This window comes from Corapipo altera, unplaced genomic scaffold, assembly GCF_003945725.1.
Source record: "Corapipo altera isolate COAL_440 unplaced genomic scaffold, ASM394572v1 268, whole genome shotgun sequence".
Classification (NCBI taxonomy): Eukaryota; Metazoa; Chordata; class Aves; order Passeriformes; family Pipridae; genus Corapipo; species Corapipo altera.
Window position 1 is genome coordinate 3,995,604 of NW_020884901.1, and position 24,630 is coordinate 4,020,233.

General features: G+C 52.6%; 2 protein-coding genes across 8 annotated transcripts in view; one reads left to right on the plus strand and one right to left on the minus strand.

Annotated features, from left to right (window-relative positions):
* RALGDS (ral guanine nucleotide dissociation stimulator) overlaps window positions 1–15,086 on the plus strand; it is a 58,887-nt gene extending 43,801 nt beyond the window's left edge. For 3 of the 5 annotated variants that reach the window (XM_027650120.1, XM_027650121.1, XM_027650117.1), the window contains exons 2-18: window positions 6,770–6,880; window positions 7,267–7,460; window positions 7,860–7,934; window positions 8,097–8,290; window positions 8,703–8,824; window positions 8,959–9,174; window positions 9,289–9,392; window positions 9,728–9,812; window positions 10,505–10,582; window positions 10,678–10,764; window positions 11,052–11,084; window positions 11,329–11,450; window positions 11,587–11,682; window positions 11,815–12,016; window positions 12,244–12,603; window positions 12,741–12,855; window positions 13,030–15,086. In XM_027650120.1, coding sequence (XP_027505921.1) covers window positions 6,770–6,880; window positions 7,267–7,460; window positions 7,860–7,934; window positions 8,097–8,290; window positions 8,703–8,824; window positions 8,959–9,174; window positions 9,289–9,392; window positions 9,728–9,812; window positions 10,505–10,582; window positions 10,678–10,764; window positions 11,052–11,084; window positions 11,329–11,450; window positions 11,587–11,682; window positions 11,815–12,016; window positions 12,244–12,603; window positions 12,741–12,855; window positions 13,030–13,205 — 2,370 coding nt within the window. In that variant the 3' untranslated portion in view covers window positions 13,206–15,086. The remainder of the gene's footprint in view (window positions 1–6,769; window positions 6,881–7,266; window positions 7,461–7,859; window positions 7,935–8,096; window positions 8,291–8,702; window positions 8,825–8,958; window positions 9,175–9,288; window positions 9,393–9,727; window positions 9,813–10,504; window positions 10,583–10,677; window positions 10,765–11,051; window positions 11,085–11,328; window positions 11,451–11,586; window positions 11,683–11,814; window positions 12,017–12,243; window positions 12,604–12,740; window positions 12,856–13,029) is intronic. The other 2 variants (XM_027650118.1, XM_027650119.1) reach the window with 2 other exon arrangements.
* GTF3C5 (general transcription factor IIIC subunit 5) lies at window positions 13,924–23,361 on the minus strand. Of its 3 annotated transcripts, none has more exons than XM_027650123.1 (12): window positions 23,185–23,361; window positions 22,372–22,594; window positions 21,615–21,813; window positions 20,641–20,836; window positions 20,189–20,293; window positions 19,565–19,679; window positions 18,825–18,905; window positions 18,212–18,309; window positions 17,462–17,544; window positions 17,024–17,166; window positions 16,241–16,403; window positions 13,924–14,034 (listed from the first exon to the last, which is right to left on the minus strand). In XM_027650123.1, exons 1-11 carry the CDS (start codon window positions 23,332–23,334, stop codon window positions 16,246–16,248), a joined length of 1,551 nt encoding a protein of 516 aa, XP_027505924.1. In that variant the 5' UTR covers window positions 23,335–23,361; the 3' UTR covers window positions 13,924–14,034; window positions 16,241–16,245. The 3 variants fall into 3 exon arrangements, with proteins under 3 accessions (XP_027505924.1, XP_027505925.1, XP_027505923.1); XM_027650124.1 differs by lacking the exon at window positions 13,924–14,034 and adding an exon at window positions 14,268–14,721; XM_027650122.1 differs by lacking the exon at window positions 13,924–14,034 and having other exon boundaries at window positions 15,739–16,403.
* Between the last annotated feature and the right edge of the window lie 1,269 nt (window positions 23,362–24,630).

Sequence of the window (24,630 nt, forward strand, 5' to 3'; positions counted from 1 at the left end):
GGTGCTGAGCAGGGGATGGTGCTGAGCAGGGGATGGTGCTGAGCAGGGGATGGTGCTGAGCAGGGGATAGTGCTGAGCAGGGATGCTGCACACGCCAGAGAGATCACGAACACAGAGCCAAGGGCTGTGGAGCAAGAGCTGGAACTGCTGTGTCGGCTGGATCTTTTTGCCATCAACTTAGAGAGGAAGCAAAACCTGCTGCACTCAGTTTTCTCCTAACCTTCCGCAGCCCGTGAAGGGAACCCATCCCAGCACGTCCCTGGTAGGGAACATGAGGAAGTCCTGCATGGTGGTCTTCTCACATGGGATGCAAATGTCTAGGTGGAGGTGCTGGTGGGTTTCTATACTCCTGGGCATGGGAAACACAGGGTTTGGAGTTAACCAGTCACCTCTGGCACTGCCTGTTGCAGATGGAGTTTGCTTTTCTCTGTGTAGTCCCCCTGTCAAGGCTGATCCCCCCCACCTCAGGGGCCTGATCCTTTTCCTTGAGGGCTGGGAGGATGGAGTGGACTTGCAGGATCTTTGAAGGTCTTTGACTCTTGATTTCCAGACCATAAAAAGAGCGAAAACGTCTTTACATGTGGGAAGGCTGTTAGTTTTCTTTAAAAGCAAACCAGAAGCAAATGGGGGAGGAATCCTGTGTATCTGCTCTGTCTCGTTTCTGAACCCAAGCGCTGAGCTCCTAATCCTGGCTCCAGCCACTGACTCACTGCGTGCGAGTCACAAGATGCCTTTGTAACCGATCCGGCAGCTTTCCCTTCTCCCTAAGCCACGAGGGTGGAGGAGGCTGCCTCTGGATACTGTCTGTAACTCCTCTGGCTCACAGACACAGGGTCAGACCTGCTGTCGGTCTCAGGAGCCCCAAACCCCGAGGGAATCCCCACAAGAGGCAGATAAAGGATGATGTGCCCTCTCTCTCTGCCCCATCCTGCACGTGGTGCAGGGTGATGCACAGCTCCAGGGCTGTTCCCTATGGGCACAGCTTTCCATGCTGAAGCACCTGAAGCAGAGCAAAGGGTGTCAGGGAAGCCCAGCAGCTGATGGGGAGAGAACAGGCCCTCAGCTGTCGCCACTGTCTTGGTGTCCTGGCAAAACCACCCCCTTTTCATGGAGGGTTTAAGTTTAGCTTAGCTTCTGGCCCTTTTTCTGCTCCTTTCCTGTTTCCTCCTTTGTTTTTGTGTTTTAATGGGCTGTTGGAATCGGTCCTGGTTTGAAGCAGCTCGGAGGAGGCAGGCAGGAAGGCAGAGAGTGTTGAAAACCCAAAGGAATTGTGTCTATCTGCTGAACATCTCTACATGGGGAGCAGCACCCGGGTGGGGGGGGCTGAGCTCCATCAGCAGCAACAGGAACACGGCTCAGGGAGAAAGGAGACAGTGGGATACCAACTGACTCGAGGCTGGCATTGACTGGAGTGAACCATTGTACCCCAGTGCCACCATGGCTGTTGCTGGGATGGTGTTTGGGACCAAAAGTACTCAGTGGGGCACTCAGCAAGTCCTCAGTGGGGCTGCTAATCCAAAGGACATGGCAGGCACCAGTGTGGGCACCTTTCCTTCCCTTGGACAGAGGGAAGTTTGGCAGCTTCCTCTCCAGCTTTGGGCAGTCCTTGTAGCCTTCCTGAGCACGGCTGGGGGAAGAAAACTGCTGATGAGTGCGAGGAGCAGCCGATCCTGAGCGGCAGAGCCATGGGGGAACAGCCACCTCAGGGCTTTCTGCCTGGAAGTCCCCACGAGGAAGGGTGTTGTGCTGTGTGCGCTTATTTTGGATGCGCAGGACAGGGGGTGCTTCTGCTTTTGCGGTCTTTATCTCGCTTCACAGAACTGCTCTTGTTTTCCTTTCGCTCGCCGGGGGTGACTTTTTTCCTATTTCCTTTTACATAACGTCGTACACTTCAGTTTACATAAGAGGCCTCAGACTCTCTGCTGTTCGTTGCATGGGTTCAGGGGTTACTCTCGAGGGCAAAATGAAAGTTAACCTGGGGCTCGTGGCAGCCGTGGAGGATATGGCCTGTGGTGGAGCCCGTTTCTTTCATTTCCGGAAAGGCCCATTTCCCACTGCGAGTGGGAAGGGATTATTCTGAGAAAACACTGGGGATTCTAAAGACAAACCCCCCCACTTTCTGTTTCTGGCTTTACCACCTTTCATCAGGTTCTTTCAAACCTTGTGCAAACGCGGAGCTTCAACGAGAAACTCCTTGTGACATGTGACATCGGAGGCTCAGCTCTGCCTTTTCTTGGTTCATTGGCCAGTGGGACTGTTAATTCCCAGCAGGCGCACATTCCCAGCTTTCCACGGGCAGGGTTAGTGTCTGCTTTCTCCCTTGTGGCTGGTAGCAGCAGCATTTTGAAATCACGATGCAGAGAGACTCTCGATTCTGTGTTGTACCTGTGTGCAGAACAGGCATTTTGTGTAGCTCAACTGAAAGGGAACAGAGTAACACGAATATCTTGATTGTTAAACCAGCTGTTGTCCAGGGAGCATCAGTAAAAGCACTTTGAGCAGTTGTGCCTCTTCCACGTGTGCTGAAATTAATACCTTTTTCCACAAACTGTTCATTATTTTACGCCTTTGGAGGCCAATGCACTAACCCAGGACACGTGGGACTAGAGCTCTTAAGACCTGGTAATTGTTGGGTAATTGTCTGTGTAACGTGTAGGGATGCTGTCACACTTAATCCTGTACTATCCTCCGGTCTTACTAAAACCACCTTCGTGGCTGATCTCAAACACTTTCCAAAATGCAGGTCCCTAGCCAATATTTTGCTTTGCTGTTTGGCTTTTGCATTTTCTCCTCCCTTCAGCCGGCGAGAAGAGCTGAAGGCAGAGTCCCTGCTGCTCTGCCTGGCTCTGCGAGGGTCCCTCACACCCTTCCTCCAGGCTCACAAACCTTGGCTACGTCTTAGAGCTCCTTATTAAACCTCCGTGTGAAGACGTGGGGTTTGACACCACGCCGAGTACAAGAACATTCACCAGACAGTGGAGGAGTTTATTGCACTGAGCAGAGCGGGAATTCCTCCCTGGTGTAGTCACAAAGGCTTTGAACCATCAGTGGGAGCTCCAGCAGCCCGGGGCTATCTGCAGTTGGAGGAGGCAGTCCCCAAACCCAGGCAGCCATCTGGTGCAGATCTCCGGTCTCATATTTCAGGGGATGAACTCCTGCAGAGTTCACTCGTGGCTGCTGCTGCAGAAGCCTCTGCTCTGCACAATTGGGCGTCTGATACCCCTGAGTTAAACATGTGGTTTTTCCTTGTGCCCCTCCATCCAGAGGCCTTTCTCCTGCTGTGTGCAGAGGAGCAGGGTTGCACACTGAGCTGGAGAAATCACAGTCAAATGTTCATTTTCTATGTCTTCCTTTTTTTGATGCCCATCTTGGGATGTGTTGGATCTTACTTTCTGTAGTGCCAGCTCCCGTCTGTATGAGTTTGGTGGAAGGTGCAGATGCCATAAACATCAACATGCTCAAAGTTAGTGTTTTCACAGAAAAACTTTGCTGAATCATGTTGCAGCCATTTAAAGCACTGCATGGGGCTGTTGGATTCATCTCTTGTACCAACAGAAGGGACTGTTCACCTGTGTCTCGTGCTCAGGTCTCCAGGCTGAGCACCAATGAAGGAGGGTTTGCGTGTGGGCACCAGGCTGTGGTTGTGCTGACTGGGCCTGACTCATGTTTCCTTCTGCTATGAGGGGCAGAAAATTCCAGCAGATGTGTAAGGCAGGCAGTGGGGAGGAGTGACTGTTGCAGTAATATTTACCAGCACTTCTGTCTCTTTAGAGACCATTTTGAAGGCAGTCAGCTTTGGTTGACTTGCTGGAAATCCCGCTGTGAGTGTCAGAGCTGCAGCATTGGTGGCCAGTGCATACATAACCCACAGGTTTTGAGCCTCTTCCAGCCCTGTTCCCACCCCACCTCCTCATCTGCAGAAGGAGAAACGTGCCTTTGGTGCAGGTGTTGGGAGTGGGGCTTCACTGGCTCCGTCCCTGCCGCTGCTTCTTTTTGCTTCGTTGGTTTTTAACCAACACGCGCGGAATGCACAATCAGCATCTTGGAGAAGCAGCAGCCGTAGGAAAGAGGAAGCTCACGCAGAATATAAATAGCCAAATTTTAGAATGTGCCAGTGTAGCAGCTCGGCCGGCTCTTGGCGTGGGCCTGGTGCAGACACCGCTGGGAAGCCGCGGCCTTCGTGTGTGGTTTGCAAAGGGGGAACTTCGGGGGATATCGCACAAGTCAGCAGGACAGAAAATGAATGAATCTTGGCAATCTTGAATATGGGAAGGAAACGAAATGTGCTTCTACGCACATCAGAATGGGGTGTATCCCCTGCACGGGACACGAAGTACGGAGAGAAAACCCCTGCAATACTTTCCACTGTAGTTGCACAGCAGTGATTCATGGGTTGATCCTGGGATGTTTTGCCCTCCCATGTGATTTAATTTATTAATTTAGTTGCATGTCAACAGGCATCTGATTTTTTTTTTTTAGATATTTGTGTCTGAGATTTACAACTGCCCAGCCAAGTCTCTTTTCTGAGTTAGACCATACAGGGCTCTGGTTCTGCTGGACTCAGATCTTTCCTCCAGCCCAAAGTCTCAGCATAACTGGGAGATACACAGGGTAGGGCTGACATGCAGGTTGGGTGATGAAAACAGAGAGAGAGCCCAGGACAACTGGTGTAAAGAAAGCCCTGTTGGTGGTGATTCCCCTTCTCTATCACTGCCTCTTGGGTTCGTGTGCTCAAGAGGCATCACTGTCATTTTTGGAGGGTCACATCACTCTGGGCACCAGGGTTTGATGGTCTCTGTGGACAAATTGGAAAGTGTGTATCCATGACTTTTCTTTCTTTTTGTTGGAAACAGCAGCTATAGGTGGAAGAAAGACAACTTGGCCAACTTGATTAGGTGCCATCACTGTAGGGGGTTGATCCAGAGTGGATAGAAAGCTGCTCTCTCCCAAGGTTGTACCAGTCCCCCAGGGCAATGTACTGGAACATAAATTTATGCCATAATTTATCCCAGAGCACAGAACAAGAGAGGGACAGACACAGGTGTCAGGAAAGATGTCTGTTAGTCTGCTGCCCTGTGCAGGTGCTGTCAGGGTTGGTCTGGAAGCCAGTGAATCCTGGGACAGACTTCTGATGTTCACAGCAGAGCTGGAGTTAGGAGCCTCACAATCCCTCGAGCTTCAGCAAAGCAAACCTCTCCATAATCTGGCATGAAGTGAGAAGAGCAGGTTCAGCAGAAAGTGAAAAAGTCAGTAACCCTGCCCAGGGGGATTCTCTGTCCTCATTCATTCCAACCATGAATGAGAGGCTTTTTCCAGTTTCCCCTTGCTCTTTGAGCTGCCTTGATTCCTTGCTAATGACCAGCCCCTGGCTTGAGCAGGGTGTGATAACGGTGCAGTGGCTGCTGCTGTGATGGTGAGGATAAAGGATGGTGGGTAAAGAGCCTTTGGGTGCACATGTGATCCATCAGCTCAGGGTCCTGCTCTGCTCGTGTCTCTTGAGATGGGAGATGCCTGAAATGAGGGCCCTGGGCACGGCTGTTACCATGTTCACAGAGAGTAGTTTGTAGGAGGAATTTTTGCAGGGAGCAGCATCGCTCCTGGGGCTCCATCCTGGCTCCCTCCACAGCAGCTTCTTCCCTAGCAAGCCCTGTGTTGTTGCCACTGCTCAGGGCTTTTTATGCCCTGGAAGGGCCGGTTGCAGGGAAAGCCACAGGCTGGCTGTGGCCCTTGGCTGGCAGTGTGGCATGCAGGGGAGACTTGTCCTTGTGCCCCACAGCACGTGGTCACCCTCCCCCTGCTAACCAGCTTATTGCCTTCGGGCATGTTCTCCATCTGCTGAGCAGTGGGTTTTGCCGTGTGTCAGACCCTGTCCCGCCATTTGGTGTGGGGGCTGGAGGGCGGGGGAGATCCCCGAGGTGTTTAAAAGGATCTGGATAAACCATCTTAAGAGAGGCACTGACTCAGCAGAGCGTGGTGAGGGAGGAGGAGGAGGAGGAGGGAACCAAATCGTCCTTGTGGGGCTGGAGCTGCTGCTGAGCCCTGTGCTGGCATGTGGTGCTGGGGGGTGTGTGTGCCCGGGGACCTGCCCCAAGAAGCATCACCCCTTTCCTCACTGAATTCTAGGTGGTCTCCACCCCCCAGAGCAGAAATGTGAGCCTCATAGCTGTGGCCCAGAGGTGCCCTGTGCCTGATGCCAATCCCTGGGATTTCCCCCCATCTTTGAGCTTCCTCTTGGATTTCTGCCTCCCAGCACTGCCAAAGCTGGTGGGAGCTTGACAGTTATTATTTATTAGGGAAGTGCACAGAGGTGCCCAGTTCTGCAGGGACAGATTACTGAGATTACAGTCAGAGCAGGTGGCAATGTCACCTTACGGGAAAGGCAGAGGCTTGGGAAGGGGGAGGCAGCCAGGGCTGGGTATGGGGTGTGCTCTCACTGCCCCCCTTGCTGCCCAGCAAGGGGTCCCTGCTCTGCCTGGCACCAAGCGCTGGCACAGCCTGGCTTTGCTGAAGGGCTGAGAAGTGGAGCCAGGAGCAGACCAAGAGCAGCTTCCCAAAGTCCTGGCTCTGCTGTGGGCGGGCTCAGGTGGGCCCAGAGCTGAGCTGACCAGACTGGTGTCCCCAGGTTTGTGTTTCTGAGCAGGTCAGGGAGACTCTTGCTGCCTGCTGGCTGTTGCCTTTGGCTTGCTGGGATGCCTTGTAGGAGCCACAGGAGCATTTTTGCTGCGCTTTGCTCTCCTTATCTCATGGTTTATCTTGTCTTTCCATGCAGAGCTCCACACAGGAGATCGGAGAAGAGCTGGAGGATGGTGTGATCTACAGCATATCGCTCCGGAAAGTGCAGCTCCATCACACGGCCAACAAAGGGCAGCGATGGCTGGGGGTAAGCTTGGGGGTTTTAGAGGTTTCCAGGCCACAGGAAGCATGTATTTATTTGGGAGCAGGGAATGGGAGCACCCACTGGCCTCTGCCCCGTGGGAAGGGGCACAGGGAAAACATTTTGCAAAATAGGGTAGCTCTGATTTGCGTCTAGATTTTGGCAACCTTGAGGCCTTTCCTGGGGTTTCCCAAATGCTCATCTCAGCTGGGTTGCTGGTATTTGGTGTCCGAGGAGACCCAGCTTCCCTTTCCCAGTTAGGAGAGCCCCATGCACTGTAGGGGTCTGTGGTCCCAGCCTAGACCTGATCCTTGTGAAGCTGGTGGGAATGCTTTGCACTTGGTGGTGTCTGTCTTCACCCAGCCCACTGACTTCTGCTCCTGTCCTGGCAGTTTGAGAACGAGTCAGCCCTAAACCTCTACGAGACATGTAAGGTGCGGACGATAAAAGCTGGGACCTTGGAGAAGCTGGTGGAGTACCTGGTCTCAGCCTTCAAGGGCAATGATTCCACCTATGTCACCATCTTCCTGTGCACTTACCGGGCTTTTGCCACCACCAAGCAAGTGCTGGACCTGCTGCTTAACAGGTGAGGCTGCCCTGAGCCCCACAACACAGCTGTGGGTGGTTGGTGTCTGAACCCCCTCGGCCAAGAGAGCCCCAGCACTTTCTGCTGCAATGCCTTGGAGGGCTGATGGCTTCTCACAACTCCATCTGCTTGGAGGTTTTGGGGCAGGGCAGGGAGGACACTGCTTCCCAGAGAGCTGGAGCTCTTCCAGCTGATATCCCTCTGTGAGGTGACCAGTGCTGGCTGCTTCCCTCTTCCTGTAATATGGGGGCTTGTTTTAGAGGAGGGGGGAGCAGGACACTGTGTAGGAGGTTCATCCTCACCCCTGGTAGAACTGGGGGTGATGTGGGGGGAGAAGAGGCAGCGCTGAGAGGCAGCTGAGTCCAGGGTGCTCACTGTCTCCTCTCTGTGCCCCACCAGATATGGCAAACTCCACGTGCAGGTGAATGGGGACCATGCCAGGCACGCTGTGGATGAGAGGATGGAGCTGAAGAAGTAAGTGACTGCGCTGGGGGTGGCTCTGGTGATAGTTTTTGGTTCTCCTACAAAGGGATGTGTTTTCCCAGAGGTGTGCCTGGGGTTCATGGGGGTGCACACAGGTTTCTCCTGGCACCTGGTTCTCACTGAGGTTTGCCCATGTTTTCCCCCTCCCTGCAGTACCATCTCCTCCATCCTGGGGGCCTGGCTGGACCAGTACTCAGAGGATTTCCGCAAGCCCCCAGACTTCACCTGCCTCAAGCAGCTCATCTCCTACGTGCGCCACAACATCCCCGGCTCCGACCTGGAGCGCCGGGCCCGCATCCTGCTGGCCCAGTTCCAGCAGCAGGAGAAGAGCGAGTCCGAGACAGAAGGTGGGTTCCTTTCCCCTGCATGTAGGGGGTCATTTGAGGCTGCAGGTGGAGGGAGAAGTGCTACTTGTTGGCATTGAGGGTCTCCAGAACCTCCGGTCTTGCCACATGGCTGGACACTCATAAACCCTGCCTGTGTTTACATGGAGATACATTGGGAAGCTAATCCAGCTGCACCAGAAGTGGGATTTCTAAGTGGATTAGCTAATCTGCCTTTAATCCTCTGTAGACACTTGCACCCAGGTTTAAAATGACTATCCTTTTATCTGAGCCTCGTTTCTCGAGGTGTGAAGCCAGGTGGGAATTAAGAGCCTGGGAGGTGGGATGTGGGTGCCCACAGGGGACTGGTGTGGGTCGGTGTGGACCCCAGCCTGTGGCAGCTCTGCAGTGCTCAGCTTCACCCTGTCTCCTACAGCTGTGGACCATGGCAGCTGCACCTTCCAGCTGGCAGAGGAGAACGGGGTTGGGGATGGGAAGCCAGATTTCCTCTCCTTCTCCCCAGAGATGGTGGCAGAACAGTTCACACTGATGGACGCTGTGAGTATTCACTCAACAGCCAGGTCGATGGTGCTCTGGACACAGACCTGGCTCTTTCCATCCATTTTTCCTCCTGCCCTGTTCTCTTCCCAGTGAACCCGAAGAGACCCATCTCCATCCCTTTATTCTTCCAGGAGCTGTTTAAGAAAGTGGTGCCTTACCACTGCCTGGGCTGCATCTGGTCCCAGCGAGACAAGAAGGGCAAAGAGCACCTGGCTCCCACCATCCGCGCCACGGTCTCCCAGTTCAACAGTGTGGCCAACTGTGTCATCGCCACGTGCCTCGGGGACCGGTCCCTGAAGCCACAGCAGAGGGCAAAAGTGGTGGAGCGGTGGATCGAGGTGGCTCGGGTAGGACAGCTCACCTCCCACCTCTGCCCGAGGGCTGAGGTTTTGCTGTGCTGGAATCACAGCAGATCCTTGAGCTCTTTTTAACATTGAGTCCTGTCATCTCCTTGTTCCCAGGAGTGCCGCATCCTGAAGAATTTCTCCTCCCTCCGAGCCATCCTCTCAGCCCTGCAGTGCAATGCCGTCCACCGGCTGAAGAAGACCTGGGATGAGGTCCTGCGGTAAGCGGCTCCTGGGGGTGCTGGGAGGCTCCAAGGGGAAGGTCATGCTCTGGCCCTTGAATGTTTAAATGGGATCATCTCAGCTCCAGCATTGCAGTGTGCCCAAAACGCAGGGACCAGTGTGAGGTGTCAGGGACCTAAGGAGGGCGAGAAAATAAAAGCGTCATCACTTTCCCTTCCTCTGTGTGAAACACCCTGGAATAGCTCCCAAACAGCAAGGCCCAGCTGGAGCTGTGAGCATAACTGGGGTCATTTGGGTGAGCAGAAGGGAGCCCAAGGAGGAAATCCCACTGTGGCAGCACTGCTGACTTTTCCCCTTGTTTCCCCCTGAGCAGGGAGAGCTTCCGCACATTCCATGAGCTCTCAGAGATCTTCTCCGACGAGAACAACCACTCTCTGAGCCGGGAGCTCCTCATTAAGGTAAGGGGAAGCAGCACCCACGTCGCCCTGTCTCTGGCAGGGAGCTTAGGCTGATGCTGACAGAAGTTTCCACAGTGTTCCAGCCACAAGGATAAAGCCCTGGCAGAGCTGCTGGAGTCGCAGACATGGGCGTGCCAAGTCTGGGGAGCAGGCAGGGGTTTTGGACCAGGCCAGGCTTTTTGCTTCTCCACCCAAAGCTCATTGCCTGAAGCTGGCAGAGCAATTCAGCAAACAGAGATAAGCAGTGGGATGGGATCCAGAGCACCAGGTGACAGCTTCTCTCCAGAGGCAGCTGCATTTTAACAGCCTGGTGCAAAGTCCTCTTGATTCCAGGTGGAGTGGTGGGACTGGTGAAAGGCTGCAGCAAAAATGTCCTTCTTGCGTGTGGAGCCTCTCCACAGATCCCAGTCCAGCTCTGATTTGAGGGTTGAGAGGACACAAAATGCAAAAGGGAACAAAACATCCCATTGAGGAGGCATTTACACAGAGTTGGAAATGAGAGCAGCAGTTCCTATTCACTAAGCCTCTCCTCCCTGTGAGCCATAAAATAGCTTTGATTTCCTCCTCTTCCCCTCATCCCTCTTTCCCTCTGCAAGGAAAGTTGTACCAATAAAAGTGGGTGTGAATTTTAGCTAATAGATATTAGTGCAATTTCCCACCTGTGCTGATCCCCACCTCTCCCCACCATCTAGGAGGGCACATCCAAATTTGCCACCTTGGAGATCAACCCAAAGAGGGCTCAGAAGCGGCAGCAGCAGCAGCGAGAGATGGTGAGTGTGGCAGGGCCACCCCTGTGCCCCCTCCCTGGCGTCTGCCCAGGCTGGTCCCAGCTCTGCTGACCCTACTGTCCTTTCCATCCCCACAGGGCGTGATGCAGGGCACCATTCCCTACCTTGGCACCTTCCTCACGGACCTGGTGATGCTCGACACCGCCATGAAGGATTTCCTGGATGTATGTACCTCCTCCCTATCCTCCCCCTCCTTGCCTTCCTCCCTGTGCCTGGGCTGATAAAAGGAGAGCTGGTCCCCCGTGTGTCCTGTATCCGTCACTGCATCCTGTACCCAGCACTGCATCCTCTATCTGACACTGCACATCCACCTCTGTCAGCCTGTGGAACTGGGCCACTTTCTTGGCAGGGACACCCACACTGCAGTGACAGTGAGCCGGGGACAGGGAGGGATGGGAGCAATATATTTCTGCCTGCTCCATGCTGACCTTCATCTCCTTCTTTTTTCCAGGGTGGGCTGATCAACTTTGAGAAGAGAAGGAAGGTGAGAGCTTTGCCCTGGCAGCTACACAGCAGTGGGGGGGAAGGAGGAGGCTGACCTCGTGCAAGCCCAGGCTGTGCCAGTCACTTTGGGGTTGATCTCTGTCCTTTTTTTACTGTCATGTTCTTCACTTTTGGGGAGGGGATTCTGGTCTTTCATACCTGCCTGCGTGCATGGGGCTGGGCTGTCTGTGCAGGAGGCTGGGGCTGGAAAACAGATGTGGTCTCATGGCTTCCCTTTGCCACAGGAGTTTGAAGTCATCGCCCAGATCAAGCTGCTTCAGTCAGCCTGCAACAACTACAGCTTCACGCAGGAGGACCATTTCGTGGACTGGTTCCACAGCCTGGAGCGGCTCAGTGAGGCCGAGAGGTGAGTGAGTGGGGTCTGGGACTGCTCTGGTGCATCGGGAGGTCCCACCACTCTGTTCTGTGCTCCACTCCCTGCTCTGCCTCCTTGGTGCTTGTGGCAGCACAGAGAGCTCAAACCCTCCTCTCTCCCCTCCCAGCTACGGGCTGTCGTGTGAGATCGAGCCGCTGTCAGAGTCAGCCAGCAACACGCTGAAGGCAAAGAAGAACACGGGCATCATCAAGCGATGGAGCGAGTGAGTCTGCCTGTCCCGGGGGGGAGGTGGGGGCCGGCACGGGGCATCTCTGGCTGAGTTGGGGGTGGTCCTGCCAGCCAAATGCGCCCTCACCCTACTCCCTTCTGACCTGCCCCACGTCTCTCCTGGCAGCCGGCAGCCGCCGAGCACTGAGCCCTGCGCCAGCGGCAGCTCCCACTCAAAATCCTTCGACCAGCTCAAGTGTGGGCAGTACCTGTGCAGTGGGGACGCCACCGACTCGGTGAGTGTCACCTCTGCCGGCTCCAGTAGCTCCGACGTGGAGGAGATCAACATCAGCTTCATCCCCGAGTCCCCCGACTGCCAGGAGAAGAAGGTACATGGCACCTTTTGGGGTCCAACCTCCTGAGGCAGGTGCAGCCATCGTGTCAGGGCCGCTCCACCTCTGCCCCAGCGCTGGGGCTGGGGGGGCAGGTGGGGGTCCTGGGGGCTGTTTCTGACTCGCCGGGGTTAGGGAGGCCCCTGCCCTTTGCTGCTCCGGCAGCGTGGCAAGGCTCTCGTGCCTCAGGTGGCTGTAGTTGTGTCGGTCCCCCATTGTCACAGGTCAGTGAGATCCCTCTGGCCTCCCTCCCCCAGCGCTGGTACGCCCCGTCTGTGGCCGATGGAGAAGCTAAACCCACTGTGTCCTCCGCATCCCCTCTCCTCCCTGCCCTCCAGTTCTGGGAATCCACCTCCCTCTCCTCCCTGGACACGTCAGGCATCGGGTCAGGCTCCAGCAGTGCCTCCTCCTCCTCTGTCTCCTCCACGCCGGTGACGGCCTCCCGCACACACAAGCGCTCGGTCTCCGGCATCTCCAGCTACTCCTCACTCTCGCTGCCCCTCTACAACCAGCAGGTCGACGACTGTTGCATCATCCGTGTCAGCCTGGCTGTGGACAATGGCAACATGTACAAGAGCATCCTGGTTAGTACAGGGCCCCGTGGTGACAGGGAGGGGTGGCTTGTCCTGCTCAGATGCAGGCATGGCTCGTTTTGGGAGGAGGCACTAATAGGAGGGAGGCTTTTGCAGTGTTCTGGGCTGATAAAGCTCTGGGCTCACAGGTGACGAGCCAGGACAAGACCCCGGTGGTTATTCGCAAGGCCATGGCCAAGCACAACTTGGACGGGGACCGGCCTGAGGACTACGAGCTCGTTCAGATCATCTCGGAGGAGAGAGGTGTGTGCTGGGGTGGGGGTGGCTTTCCTGGGGCCAGGCAGCCCTGCAGCTTGGGCAGCACCAGGTCAGAGCTGGGCTGGGAGGTGACAGTGAGAGGGACAGTGAGGGGGACAACTCTCAGGTCCCTTTGAGGGGCAGGGTGCCCGACTGACCCCCATCCTTGCTCACTTTCAGAGCTGAAGATCCCCGACAACGCCAACGTGTTCTACGCCATGAACTCCGCTGCCAACTACGACTTCGTGCTCAAGAAGCGGGGCTTCTCCAAGGGGGTGAAGATCAAGCATGGCTCCAGCTCCACCCTGCCCAGGATGAAGCAGAAAGGCCTGAAGATCGCCAAGGGCATCTTCTAGCCTCAGCCCCACTGCCACCCATCACCAACGGGGCCTTGGGGGCAGGCTGCTCCGGGCTTGGCCGCGGCCGGTCCTTGTGCCGCCCTGCACGGGAGAGGAGTGACCCCCGCCCGGGGGCACGGCCGTGCATCCCCCTCCTCCCGCACCGAGCTGGGCTGTTGGACAACTGGTGTCGGCCTCTGCCTCTCTCTGCACAAGCCCCCATTCCAATCAGGTCTTTTTTTCCTACCCAGGAAGGCAGCAGCGGGGGGATATCTCTATTTTTTTTTTTGTTGTTTTATTTTTTAAAACTTCCACGGTGCGCCACTCGTCCAGCCCCGGCCAGCCCAGAGCTGGAGCCTGCCTCTGCCGTAGGTGCCTTGTGTCCGAGCGAGCCGGGGAGCGGCGACTCGCAGAGGGGCTGTTGGACAGGAGCAGAGCACGAGCCACCACCCTGGGGCTGCACAGCCTCCCACCCGGTGCAGTGCTCTCCTCCCCAGCTTTCCTGGTGGTTACCTCCACGTCTTTCCTCCCTGGGATAGCTGGCATCGCCACCACCGCACATCTCCGCCCGTCCTTCCCTTGGGAGAAGCCACGGATGCCCCAGGCTGGGAAGATGCAGCCCTGTGCTCAGAGCCCTGTGGAGGAGGGCTGTGTCTGTGCCGTGAGGGAGTGGACGCCCTGTGCTCTCCACAGCTGGAAGCCTGCGTGGTCTCGCTCCTCTCCCGATCCAGCGCTTCCTCCAGCTGGACTTGGAATGGCCCGTGTTCAAACTTGCACCAAAGATCAAATGCCAGTGTCTCTTCTGCCGTCGGGGGAAGCTTCGGGCCGTGCCCCCAGCGCTGCCAGCCTAACGAGGGGGAGGAGAGCAAAGTTCCGAACTCGTGTAAATAAGAGATTTTGGGTCTGCGTGGGCGAGCGAGGAGCTGGAGAGCTCAGCATGCTCCAGGTTGTCCCGGCTGCCACTGCCTGACCCTCAGAAAGTGCCACTCACCTTGGGCTTTAACCAGACTTTTTCAAACACTGACCATGGGAGAAGCAGCAATGAGACTTTTTTTTGTATAAAACAAAAAGGTTTACTGATTTTTTTTTTTTTTCAGTATTTATTGGTTGTAAATAGAAGAGGCAAACTTGTACATTTTACTAATCCAGCTTCCCCCTGCCCTGCAGCCCAGTCCCTCTCCTGTCCCCACCCTGGTATTTAAGGCTGCTGGGAGGGACGTTGGCAGCAGCAGCAGCTTTGCTCTGCTGTGCTCATGGGGTGCAGACCCTGCCAGTCCCCCCCTCCCAAATTTCTACCGCTAGTTGCTCGAGCAGGGGCAGTTGCTTGTTTTAATCATTGTAGGAAACACTAACCAAAGGGGGACCTTTTGTTGCTCCTGGCTCTATCTCTGTTTTTTAAGTGCTTCATTCCAGCAGATCTTTTCTCTTTCCCGTCCGTCGGAGCTGCCAGGTGGGTGCGGTGCCTTCCTCAGCTCCAGGAGAAGGACCATGCTCCGGGGGCCAGGGCTGGTGACAGGAGCTGGGCTGCAGGTCCCTGGCACCAGGTGGGGAAGAGGCTGCTTGGGTGTGAGTGTGGTTTCCCCAGCCCTGTGTCCCCACTGCCCATTGCTGCACATGATGGGAGCTCCTGGCTCCCTGACGCAGGGGCAGCCTCCTGCCTCCCACCCTGCCCAAAGCCCAGCCCCTTCCCTTGGGCACCAAATTCCCTCTGCCAGCTCCTGCCTACCCTGGGACTGTCCCCTCCCTTCCCACCAGTGTCCCCAGCAGCCCAGTGTCACTGGAGGGACTGGCTGTACCATATGTATTTTGTACCACTTCAATGAAGGACACACTGCCCAGTGTGACTTGTACACAGCAATGTAATTAGTCTTTGCAATAAAATACTGATGCTCAAATGTCTCTGCCCCCAGGCAGGGGTTGTCCTGGCCTCCTTCCCCAAAATGCCAGCACCTTCCTGGAGAAATGGGTGGACCTGACTGGGGGGAGGCAGTTAATACCTTATGTTCACTCTGCTGAGTTGAGCTTTGTTTTGAACTTGAACTAAAAACCAGGCTTTTTGTTTGAGCGACCAGGGCCTCCTGAATTTCAAATGAACCATATTCATTTGAACCTGGGACTGTTGCATTTTCCAGTGGCAATTTGCTGGTTTTACTCTTTTTGCTACAAGCAGTGGCTTTAAGAGCAAATGCACCAGTCCTTAGGGTTGGAGGCAGTGATCTGCCTGGGTTTGAGGCATCATTCCTCAATGCAGGAGGAGGAGGCCTTACTCCTGTTATGAAAGAAAGCTTGGCTTCAGGTGTGCTTGTAACACACTGGGGAATGCACAAGACCCACAAAATGCCACAGGTGGGAACATACCAGCTGCTGGTGCCAGACTAATGGCCAACATGGTCAAACTCTGTGAACCTAAAGCTCTGCCCCTTTGCCAGCTGCCTTCAGTCCTTGTTAACTACTGGGGAAGTCAGAACAGGACTGAGAAGTGCATTAGCTAGTGAGGACAACATCCACTACATCCCAGGAAGGGAATTATCCATTATTCACACTCAGACTGTGTGTTTCCCTGCTGGCTTTATTTCCAAAATGGCCAGCAATGCTCAGTGCTGAAGGCAGGCACAGTATTTTCATTCCCTTTGGACAAGCAGAAGGGCAGAACCTGCCTTAGGGACTTCAGTAATGCTGGAGTGCTTCTTCCAGCATCTCCTCAGGCACCTTTTCCATTTTCCACACAGCCACCAACCTGGACAGAGTGCAATTCCCACACATGGAGAGATCTGGGAATGCAGCTTCTCCTCTATCCTGGTGTATTACCAGCTGGTTTGCATTCTGGGCTCACTCTGGGGAGTTTGTTGAGCTTGCTGGAGGTTTTCTTAGCCAGCAATTATGAAAATGTAGGCAAAGACTCCAAAACATCCATAATGATGGCCACCAGCAGTCAGTGCAGAGTGGCATCATTGTAGTACAAGCTCTGCTTTCCCAGATCCTGGGCATGGATCTGAACCCTCAGCTCTCAAGGAGCAAGAGACAGTTCTGTCCACAGCAGCCAGACTGCTCACCCAGTTCACACATAGTCCAGTATTTCTGTCTCCATTTCATTTTCACTCCCATCAGAAGGCTTGAAGTCTTCTTCCTCCTCCTCTTCATCCTCCTCATCCTCTCCAGACTCGTATGCCAGCTGCTCTTTGCAGTCTTCACTGCTTGTTGTATTTGAGAAAAGAGCTTAATTGGGAAGAAAGAAAGACACTGTGATGCCTCTCTCAGTGAAACCTGGGGGCATTTGCAGTAGAGTTCACACAACATGTGAGAGGAAGGCAGAAGCCGCAGGGGCACAGCTAATGTTGCACATCTTAAAAGAATCTGATTGAGCCCAAAGCAACCCTTTTCACACTCCAGGAAAGCAAGGAGAACAGTGCCTCCTCTCCCAGCTCATTCTGACCTCACTCCCTGGGATATTATTGCTTTGGCCCAGCATCACACACAAACAACTTCCTCACTTCTTGTTCAATCAGTAATGACAAAAAAAGTAAAATGCCACCAACAGATACATCAGTAAGAATAAGATTTTGATTATCACTGTGCAAAGACATTTAACACCTGAAGGCTGTGACACTGGGAAGATGAAAAAGAATTACTTCCACTCATTCCTAATGCCAACCCACCTTCACACTGCAGAACAGCCTCAGCTACAACACAAAGAACATGAGGGGCAGCACAAAGGAGGAGGCACATACAGGAAAGCCTCTGCCCCAGTGCTGACTTCACCATCCTCCCCTCAGCCTACAACATCTCCACACCATCAGGAAGGCAGTACAACAGGGTGATGTTCAAAGCATCCTTACCAGGCCTTGTGGATCTGATGATCTGCTTTATCATCAGGGACATGCTGTCCCTCAGGTCATCACTGGTCTTGGGAAGGCACCACCCATCCCGCTCCGTGCATTCCGACTCTGTGCCGTCATTCCGGTGGATGATCTTCTGCAGGCTGAAAAGCAGCAAAAGGGAAGGAGACATTAGTCTTCTCCACTCAGGTGTGGGCTTTAAATGAGGCAGACTATGGCTTACTGCCATTTCACTGAACTGGAATAGCACAGTTGATTATCCAGGTAACTGTCATATGGGAAAGGAAGTTCATGCGTGAAAAGTCTGTTCTACTTTTATTCAGAAGTTAAAAACGTCCGATGTTCCTGGTCCAGGGGAGAGGGGTGAAGGGACAGGCTACAAGCAATAGGCTTTGAAATCTGTCTCTAACACAACACTCAGTTGCCAGTGTGCAATACCTCTCCACATTCAAGTCACAGAGCTGGTAGAACATCTGTCGATATGGGGGTAAAGCTCCTTCTCGGAAAACATAGATGGATTCCTGAAAGAAGGAAAGAAGGAAAGGATTCATGTGCATTTTATGGTGTAACAGGACAGCTCTGGGGTAACTGAAAGGTACTTCTCATGGGCTGATTCAAGAACAAGGCACTTCCAACACAAATCAGTTCTAAGGAATGTCTGCATGTGGCAAAAGATAAAGCTGGATGAGGAATGCCCCAAAATTTCCCTGCAGCCATAGAAACAACAGCACTGCTGTGCAGAGAACACACTTCATTCACCTCTTCAACCTGCAGCTCTGCCTGCAGCCTGTCACTGCATAAGACTGCATTGTGGTTTTCATTCTAGCAAAAATGGAAGAGTAAGACTCATTTATTTATTCCACCCTGCTGGATTTTGCAGCATGACCTGATAAAAGACACGGTGATTTTTTGCATTTCACCACCCATGAAGTTCCAGTTTTAAAAACTGAAGCCAAATGCTCATCACACCTCACACTAGGGCTGAGAGCACCAATCCCACCTTTGCAGCATGTAAGAAATACACTCAGTGCACAGCAGGTGAAGTCCTGGAGTGCCAGGTACAAACAGCAGCTTCCCAGGCAAACCTGAGGACATCAGCTCGCTCACAGCTGTCCCCCTGATGACTGATAAACCAGGAAACACTCCTATTTCACTGAGCTACTTCAGGACTAAATAAGTCATGCTTACCTTCAGTTTATACCTGCTGGAGGGGGGCTTTTTTGCCCCAGATGCACCAGCTGTACCCAGCCCCTGTTTGAGGTCGTGGACGCTGACTGTGTGACTGACTGAAAGCAAAAACAAAGACAATCCTATTAGAGACAACCTTGTACTGTCACTTCTCTCTGTTGATTCAACAAAACCAGACCAACCCAGCAATTATGGTTGCCTGAGTTTTGTTCATTCTTCAGAGGTGTCACTGGGCAGTCACAGGGAAGGTGCTGAGTTTGTTGTGTTTTTCCACAGCGTGTACTTGTTCATAATTTTAACCTTTTCTACTCTCCCTTGACGAAAAAAAGAGAACTTTCCCCTTCTCTGACCTTCATTGCTAATTCTGAGCTCAGAACTCCCTCCTGCCTGCTAACAGACACTGTGGCTCAGCCAGACATGCTTCCAAGACTCCCACACCACTTCCCAGCAGGAGATTCTTCTCCTGGCTTAACGGCAGCACCGTACTACAACCAGAAAACAAGCTCCAGCTTTGGCTCAGCTAGAACAGAGGAAAACCCTTCACCACCTGTGACCAGGGTGGGGTACACACAGACCCAGAAGACCAGGCAGCCCTTCTGCTGGCCCAACATACCTTGTTTCTTGACAGTGATGGGCAGGCTGTAGTTGTAGGTGCTGCGTTTTGCTTTCACGGGCATGTCATTAGGGGCATAACCTGGAGGTGAAAAAGGAAAACCAGTAATGAACTGAGGGCAAGCACCCTGCAGAATATCCTTGGCTCAGTAACACAAGGGCTGGACTGGTGTGGGAAAGGCAGGCTGGTCTTTGGGATATGCTGACTTTAGCAAGGTTGGGAGAAGAGATCAATAAAACCCTTTAACTTGGAAAGAAAATGTGACCTGATGTCAATGAGTGGATGCCAGTTCTGTCATGGACTTATTAGATGTCAGAAACTCCTTTTCCTCAACTTGCCCTCTGCAAAATCAGAGCAGGGGTACCCCATGTCCAAGGCCCAAGACCCAAAATCCTGCATGGGATGCTGAGGTCCTTAAGGCAAAGCTACTATGGAAGCACCAGAATTCCTGCTCAGTGCCTCCCTGAGCAAGGGGGATGGTCTGCTACATCTGCTTGGGCTTGGGACACATGAAGGAGGGAAGTCAGAGTCTGAAATGTGCCAAATGAGGAAAGACATATTGCATACTATGAAATAAAGTATTAAAGGAGTTTAGAGAGAACTACAGTAAGCAAGGAGCTCAAAAGGTGACATCAGAGCAGAAATATGGCAAAAGAGTTTGAAAAACACATAAAAAGAAAAGTACTACCAGGATTAACCAGAAAGCAGAGAGAGCAGCTCTGTGGGTTGGGCCCTTTTACCATATTTCATTCCACAGCGAATTCGGAAGTCCAGTACTTGATAAATCTTTGCTTCAGGGTGTTTTCTGGGGTCATACCCAAACCTAACCCACAAGCTTCTCCAGGGACCTGTCAACTGCATAAACACACATGGGGGAAGATGGTTACAGAAAAGCAGCACAGTGTTGCACTTTCTTCAGTACAGGGGTGCAAAGGTTCTTGAAAAGTTCTAATATTCCCCTCACTGCCCAAAGATTATTTCTCTTCCCAGCTCTTTCCTCAACTTACCATGCCAGTATTTATTTATGCCCACTGGAACATGGGCAATCAGTGCATCAAAGCACAAATATTTGTGTGCTTTTAAAAACTAACCTGCAAGGTCACAGTCAGGTGTTTCTGTGGAAAAAATTCTGCTACTATTTCCAGGTGGACAATCAGGACTGACCTGCAAAGCTGATTAAAACCAGTGGAGCAAACAGGTATTGAGTCCTCCTTGGTTTTAACTTCTGTTCCAAAGCAAAGCTTTCCTTCCCTCTGTCTCTTTACATAATATTAAGCTCAGGCACTTAGTGGTAGGACCTCAGAGGTGGTGAAGGACCAGGAACACCCAGCTGCTGCTCCCTTGCTCCCAGGTGTACCACTCACCATGTAATAGGCCAGATATGGCAGCAGCAGCTTCAGCTTGTCTGGGTGGACACTGATGTTGGCTTTGACTGCATTCCGAGACCAGACAGGACGGACTTCAAAGAGCTAAAATGACACAGAAACAACCACAGAACAGTGGGAAGTGGGTCACCAATGGCAGATCAGCTTTCCAAGAGGATTTAGTGCAGCATCAGGGCCTTTAGCCTCTCAATATGAGCTGTTGGAACAGTAATGTAAGAACTCGTTGCACAAAAAGGAACTTGAGTTGGCTACAGATTCAAATCTTGATTTGCAGGACTGAACTGAACACAGCAGTGTCAGCAGCATCTACTGAAACCTGCTGTATCAGTCAGTGACAATCACCAAGAATTTCTGGAGAATTCAGAGAAAATGCAGTTTTTCCTCCAGAGCTTGCTGCAGCACAGTGCTCAGGTCAGGAATAAGGCGCTCACCTTTCTCAGCTCCTCCTCCACCTTTTTATCCACAGGATTGGTGCACACTTTCTTCCAGGTCTGTACAGCAGCATCCAGTGGTTTAGCTGGGATTTCCTCATCATCAAAGTTCACAAAGATGGCATTGTGTGGGCGACGGGCCCTGCTGAGGCCAATCAGGTTCTCACCAGACACCTGGGGGTTGTTGTATCCCTCCCTAAGGAACAGGGAAAGGCAAGGAGGGACTCAGCCAGGTGAGCAATGGGCTGGTTTAACTTTGGCCCAACCTCCCTTATCACATACTGGTACCATGAAAGACTGTCATGACACCACTGAGCAAAGAACATTTAAATATAAAAAACCCTTCCAAGCTGCATTCAGTGGCACACTGACAGAGGTGCTCCACCCTGGCTGGCAGAAAAACCTCAGGCACCTGGTCCTGATCTGTATGAAATGTATTTGAGCACTAAAGGCTTCACCCTCTACATTTGCCCTCCTGTAGCTACTGCATCTACTCAGTGGTATAGGGGCAAAGCAAGAGGGAAATGCAGGTACCTGTTCAATCTAGAAATTCCTTTTCCTTTAAAAAGTGCTGATGAAGGTCAACAGTGAGAAAATGAAAGATGTTTCTTGTGGGAGATCTCACAGATTGTTCTTCTGGAAAAGCCAACTGGGGCCAGGCAGGCACAGGCCAGAGGAGCACATGGCATTGACTCCTGCAAACCCTGCCCTTGGGTCCAGCCCACTGGAAGCAGCAGGAAGGTGTCCCTGCATCCCACACTGTGTGAGATGTGCTGGGAGAGCACCAGTATCTTCACCACATCACCACACCCCCTCACCTGGCAAACCCTCTACTGCTGAGGTTGCCACTGCCAGACAGTTTCTGTTTGTTTTGGGGGTTTTTTTGCCTCTGTTGTGTCAAATCAAGGGGGATAAAACAGAACAAGGCAGCAGCTTAAACAAGTGAAATCCATGGATGATGTAAAGACACCGACCTGTGCTGAATATCTGGACGATAAAAATAGTCAATGGGAGTGTCCAGACGTGAGAAAATTGGTGGTGGGATGTAAAGAGGTAATTCCCTATTAAAGAACTCTTCCTTCTCTGGTTTGAGCATCAGGACTTTGTCATACATGGAGGTTTGTTTGCCATCAGGACCAGAGTGCATTGCCAGGTACTGGAAATCAGACATTCCTGGGAGAAACAGAAGTTAAAACACTGTGAAGTTCATTAATTATATTAATATTTATATTATTATAATACATCACAATAAATTATATATAATATAATGATACATTATATCTAATATATCATATGATATATAATGATACATGATATATAATATACTATATATACAATATACTATCTAGACAATATACTACAATAATATGTAATATAGAATATAATACAATATATATACAATATACAATAGAATATATAACAATATATCATAATATATTATTGTAAGTATAATATATCTATTATTGTAAGTATAATATATCTATAATATATATAATATATGTATAGTATAATATTATATTATAAATATATAAATATTATTTATATGAGAATATTTAACAATATTTCTCATACTAAAGTTTCAGGAGCTAAGAGTCTGCTAAGTTTATGTTAAAGGTTTCTACAGTAAGGACACTTGATTTGCTTTCCAGTTCTGAGTTGTTTAAAGGGAAACACTTCCCTTTCCCATCAAATATCCTCATCTCTAAGCCACATGGACACAAAGCATTTTACCTTGAAATTTGTAAACAGTGGTGACAATCCCAAGGATCTCCATCTCAAATTGGACTTCTGGCTGGATTTGTTCCTCAGGGTCCAGTTGCTTCTTCCTCCTGCTCCTCCTCCTGACCCTGAGCAGCATGGTGGAGGTGGGGAAGCGGTTGGCACACACGGGGTGGCAATAGGGGTCCTTGGGGCGAAAATACAGCTCCAGCCTCTTGGCAGGGTCAGCATAGATCTGTCAGCAAGGGCAGGCACAGCCCCGTGAGCATCCCACCCACACAGCCCCTCTGCCTGTGCCAGCCCCAGCCCCACACACTGCCACCCCTGCCCCGCCAACATGTGGGATGTGCAGCTGCTCCCATCCCGGGTATTAGGAAGAAACAAATAAATGAGAAAGATAATATCCTGAATATTAGGAGGAAATCCTTTCCTGTGAGGGTGGTGAGGCTCTGGCAGAGGTTGCTCAGAGAAGCTGGGCCCCATCCCTGGAAGGGTCCAAGACCAGGATGGACGGGGCTTAGAGCAACCTGGGATAGTGGAAGGTGTCCCTGCCCATGGCAGGGGGTGGAACGAGATGGGCCTTAAGGTCCTTCCAACCCAAACCATTCCAGGGTTTTAAGATCCCGCCTGACACCCCTCAAATCCCTGCTCGGGGGCAGCACGCCCCGAGCCTGCTGGCTTCGAAGGGCTCGCACCGAGGGTCCCACCGCGGGGCTCTCCCTGTCCCCGACCCCCTCCGGCCTCACCCACCTCCCCAGGGCCAGGCCCAGGCTGCCCGCACACCCTTGCCCAGCGACCCCCCACCCGCACCACAGCCCCGCTCACCCGCGACACGCCCTGCTCTCCTCCCAGCGTGCTCAGCATGGCCCCGACGTCCCGCACCAGCCCCGGGTACTCCACACAGACGAGGCGCGGGGCCCGGGGCAGCTCCAGCACGGCCGAGCCCCGCGGGCCCCGCCGCGGCCCCGCCGCCATGGCCGCGCCGTCGCTCCCCGTCCCCCGCACCGCGGCACGAAGGTTCCGCCGCACGAAGGTTCCTACGGGCCCGCGTGTGGGCGAAGGGCGGGCCCTGAGGGCGGCCGTGAACTCCTTCGAGCTCGTGGCCCTAAACCCGTGCAGAACCACCGCCCCCGTGGGTTGTTTTGTCCCCTGTCCTGCTCGTGGTTAAAAGAAAATGAAGGAAAACAACCCCCGGGCCAAGAGCCCTCAGTACTGAGCACATGCTCATATGCAGCTCATACAACCACTGTTTCGCTCGAGCTGCATTAAAGTTATGCCAATGACTACTGGAGAATATTTTGGAGTCACGAGTTTCGAAGTCATGCAAGGAATCTAGTATAAATTCCCGTTAAAATAAGCCTTGGGTTCCTAAGAACTTAAGCCTTCATCCCGCCACTGTTTGATGCCACAAGAGGTGGCAGATGGAGGGTATGAGGGTTAAGCTGAGAGTTTAATTTGCCCCAAGAGCTGCTTGCCCAGGACACGGCTGTGTCACTGGTCAGGGGACACTCGCTGACCACACACGTCCCTTCCTGCCTGACCTTAACGTTAGCGACAAAAACCTGTCACGGCAAACACAAGGAGAACCAGAGTCACTCAGTTACAAGCAAGCCTTTAATTGATCTTTAAAAGGTGTTTTTTCTTAAGTTCAGAACATCAACCCCGACTGGGTGATGTTGGCAACCTGGGGCAGGCTCCGATAGACCGAGTTCCAGAAGGTTACAAACCGGGATCTCAGGTCCTGCTTCACGGAGTTCTTGTTTATCTTGTTGTTGATTTCCAGGTAGTAAGTGCCCTGGCTGCTGTAGGCTGGCCAGGAAACGGGCACGTCCGAATTCCCTTTGTTGGGATCACTGGGAAAAAAGAGACACAGAAGATCAGTTTTAACAGGGCGGCTTGGGGACCCAGTGGTTTTGAGGTGTTTGGCAGGAACCCGTCTGTTCAAGTGAGGTTTTCAGTGAGAGCAGAGAGAGTTTGACACTGGCACAAGCAATAGAAATTCACACAGAGGCTTAATTCCTGTATGAACACCAGGATTCAGGAATGCACCTCATCATTAAGTGTAAGCAGAATTCACAAGCTCTGGAAATGCTCCTCCTGTCCCACTAGGCGTGCTATGGATGAGGAGGACCCAGAGCAAACTCCACCACTGGGAGACACAGAACCCAGCTCACAACAGAAACACAGAGAACACCCTGCCCTGCTTGGAGCTGGAGTTGGGGAATGATCCTGAGAAGTTACTGGGCAAAGGCAGCAGGCTGAAGGGCTGCA

Excerpts from the sequence above, each read along its gene's own strand:
- GTF3C5 (XM_027650123.1), bottom strand. The coding sequence starts at position 23,334 with ATGGCGGCGGGGCCGCGGCGGGGCCCGCGGGGCTCGGCCGTGCTGGAG. Across the intron at positions 22,595-23,184 it reads GAGAGCAGGGCGTGTCGCGG|ATCTATGCTGACCCTGCCAA; the intron begins GTGAGCGGGGCT and ends CCTTGCTGACAG. Across the intron at positions 18,310-18,824 it reads CATCACTGTCAAGAAACAAG|TCAGTCACACAGTCAGCGTC; the intron begins GTATGTTGGGCC and ends TTTTGCTTTCAG.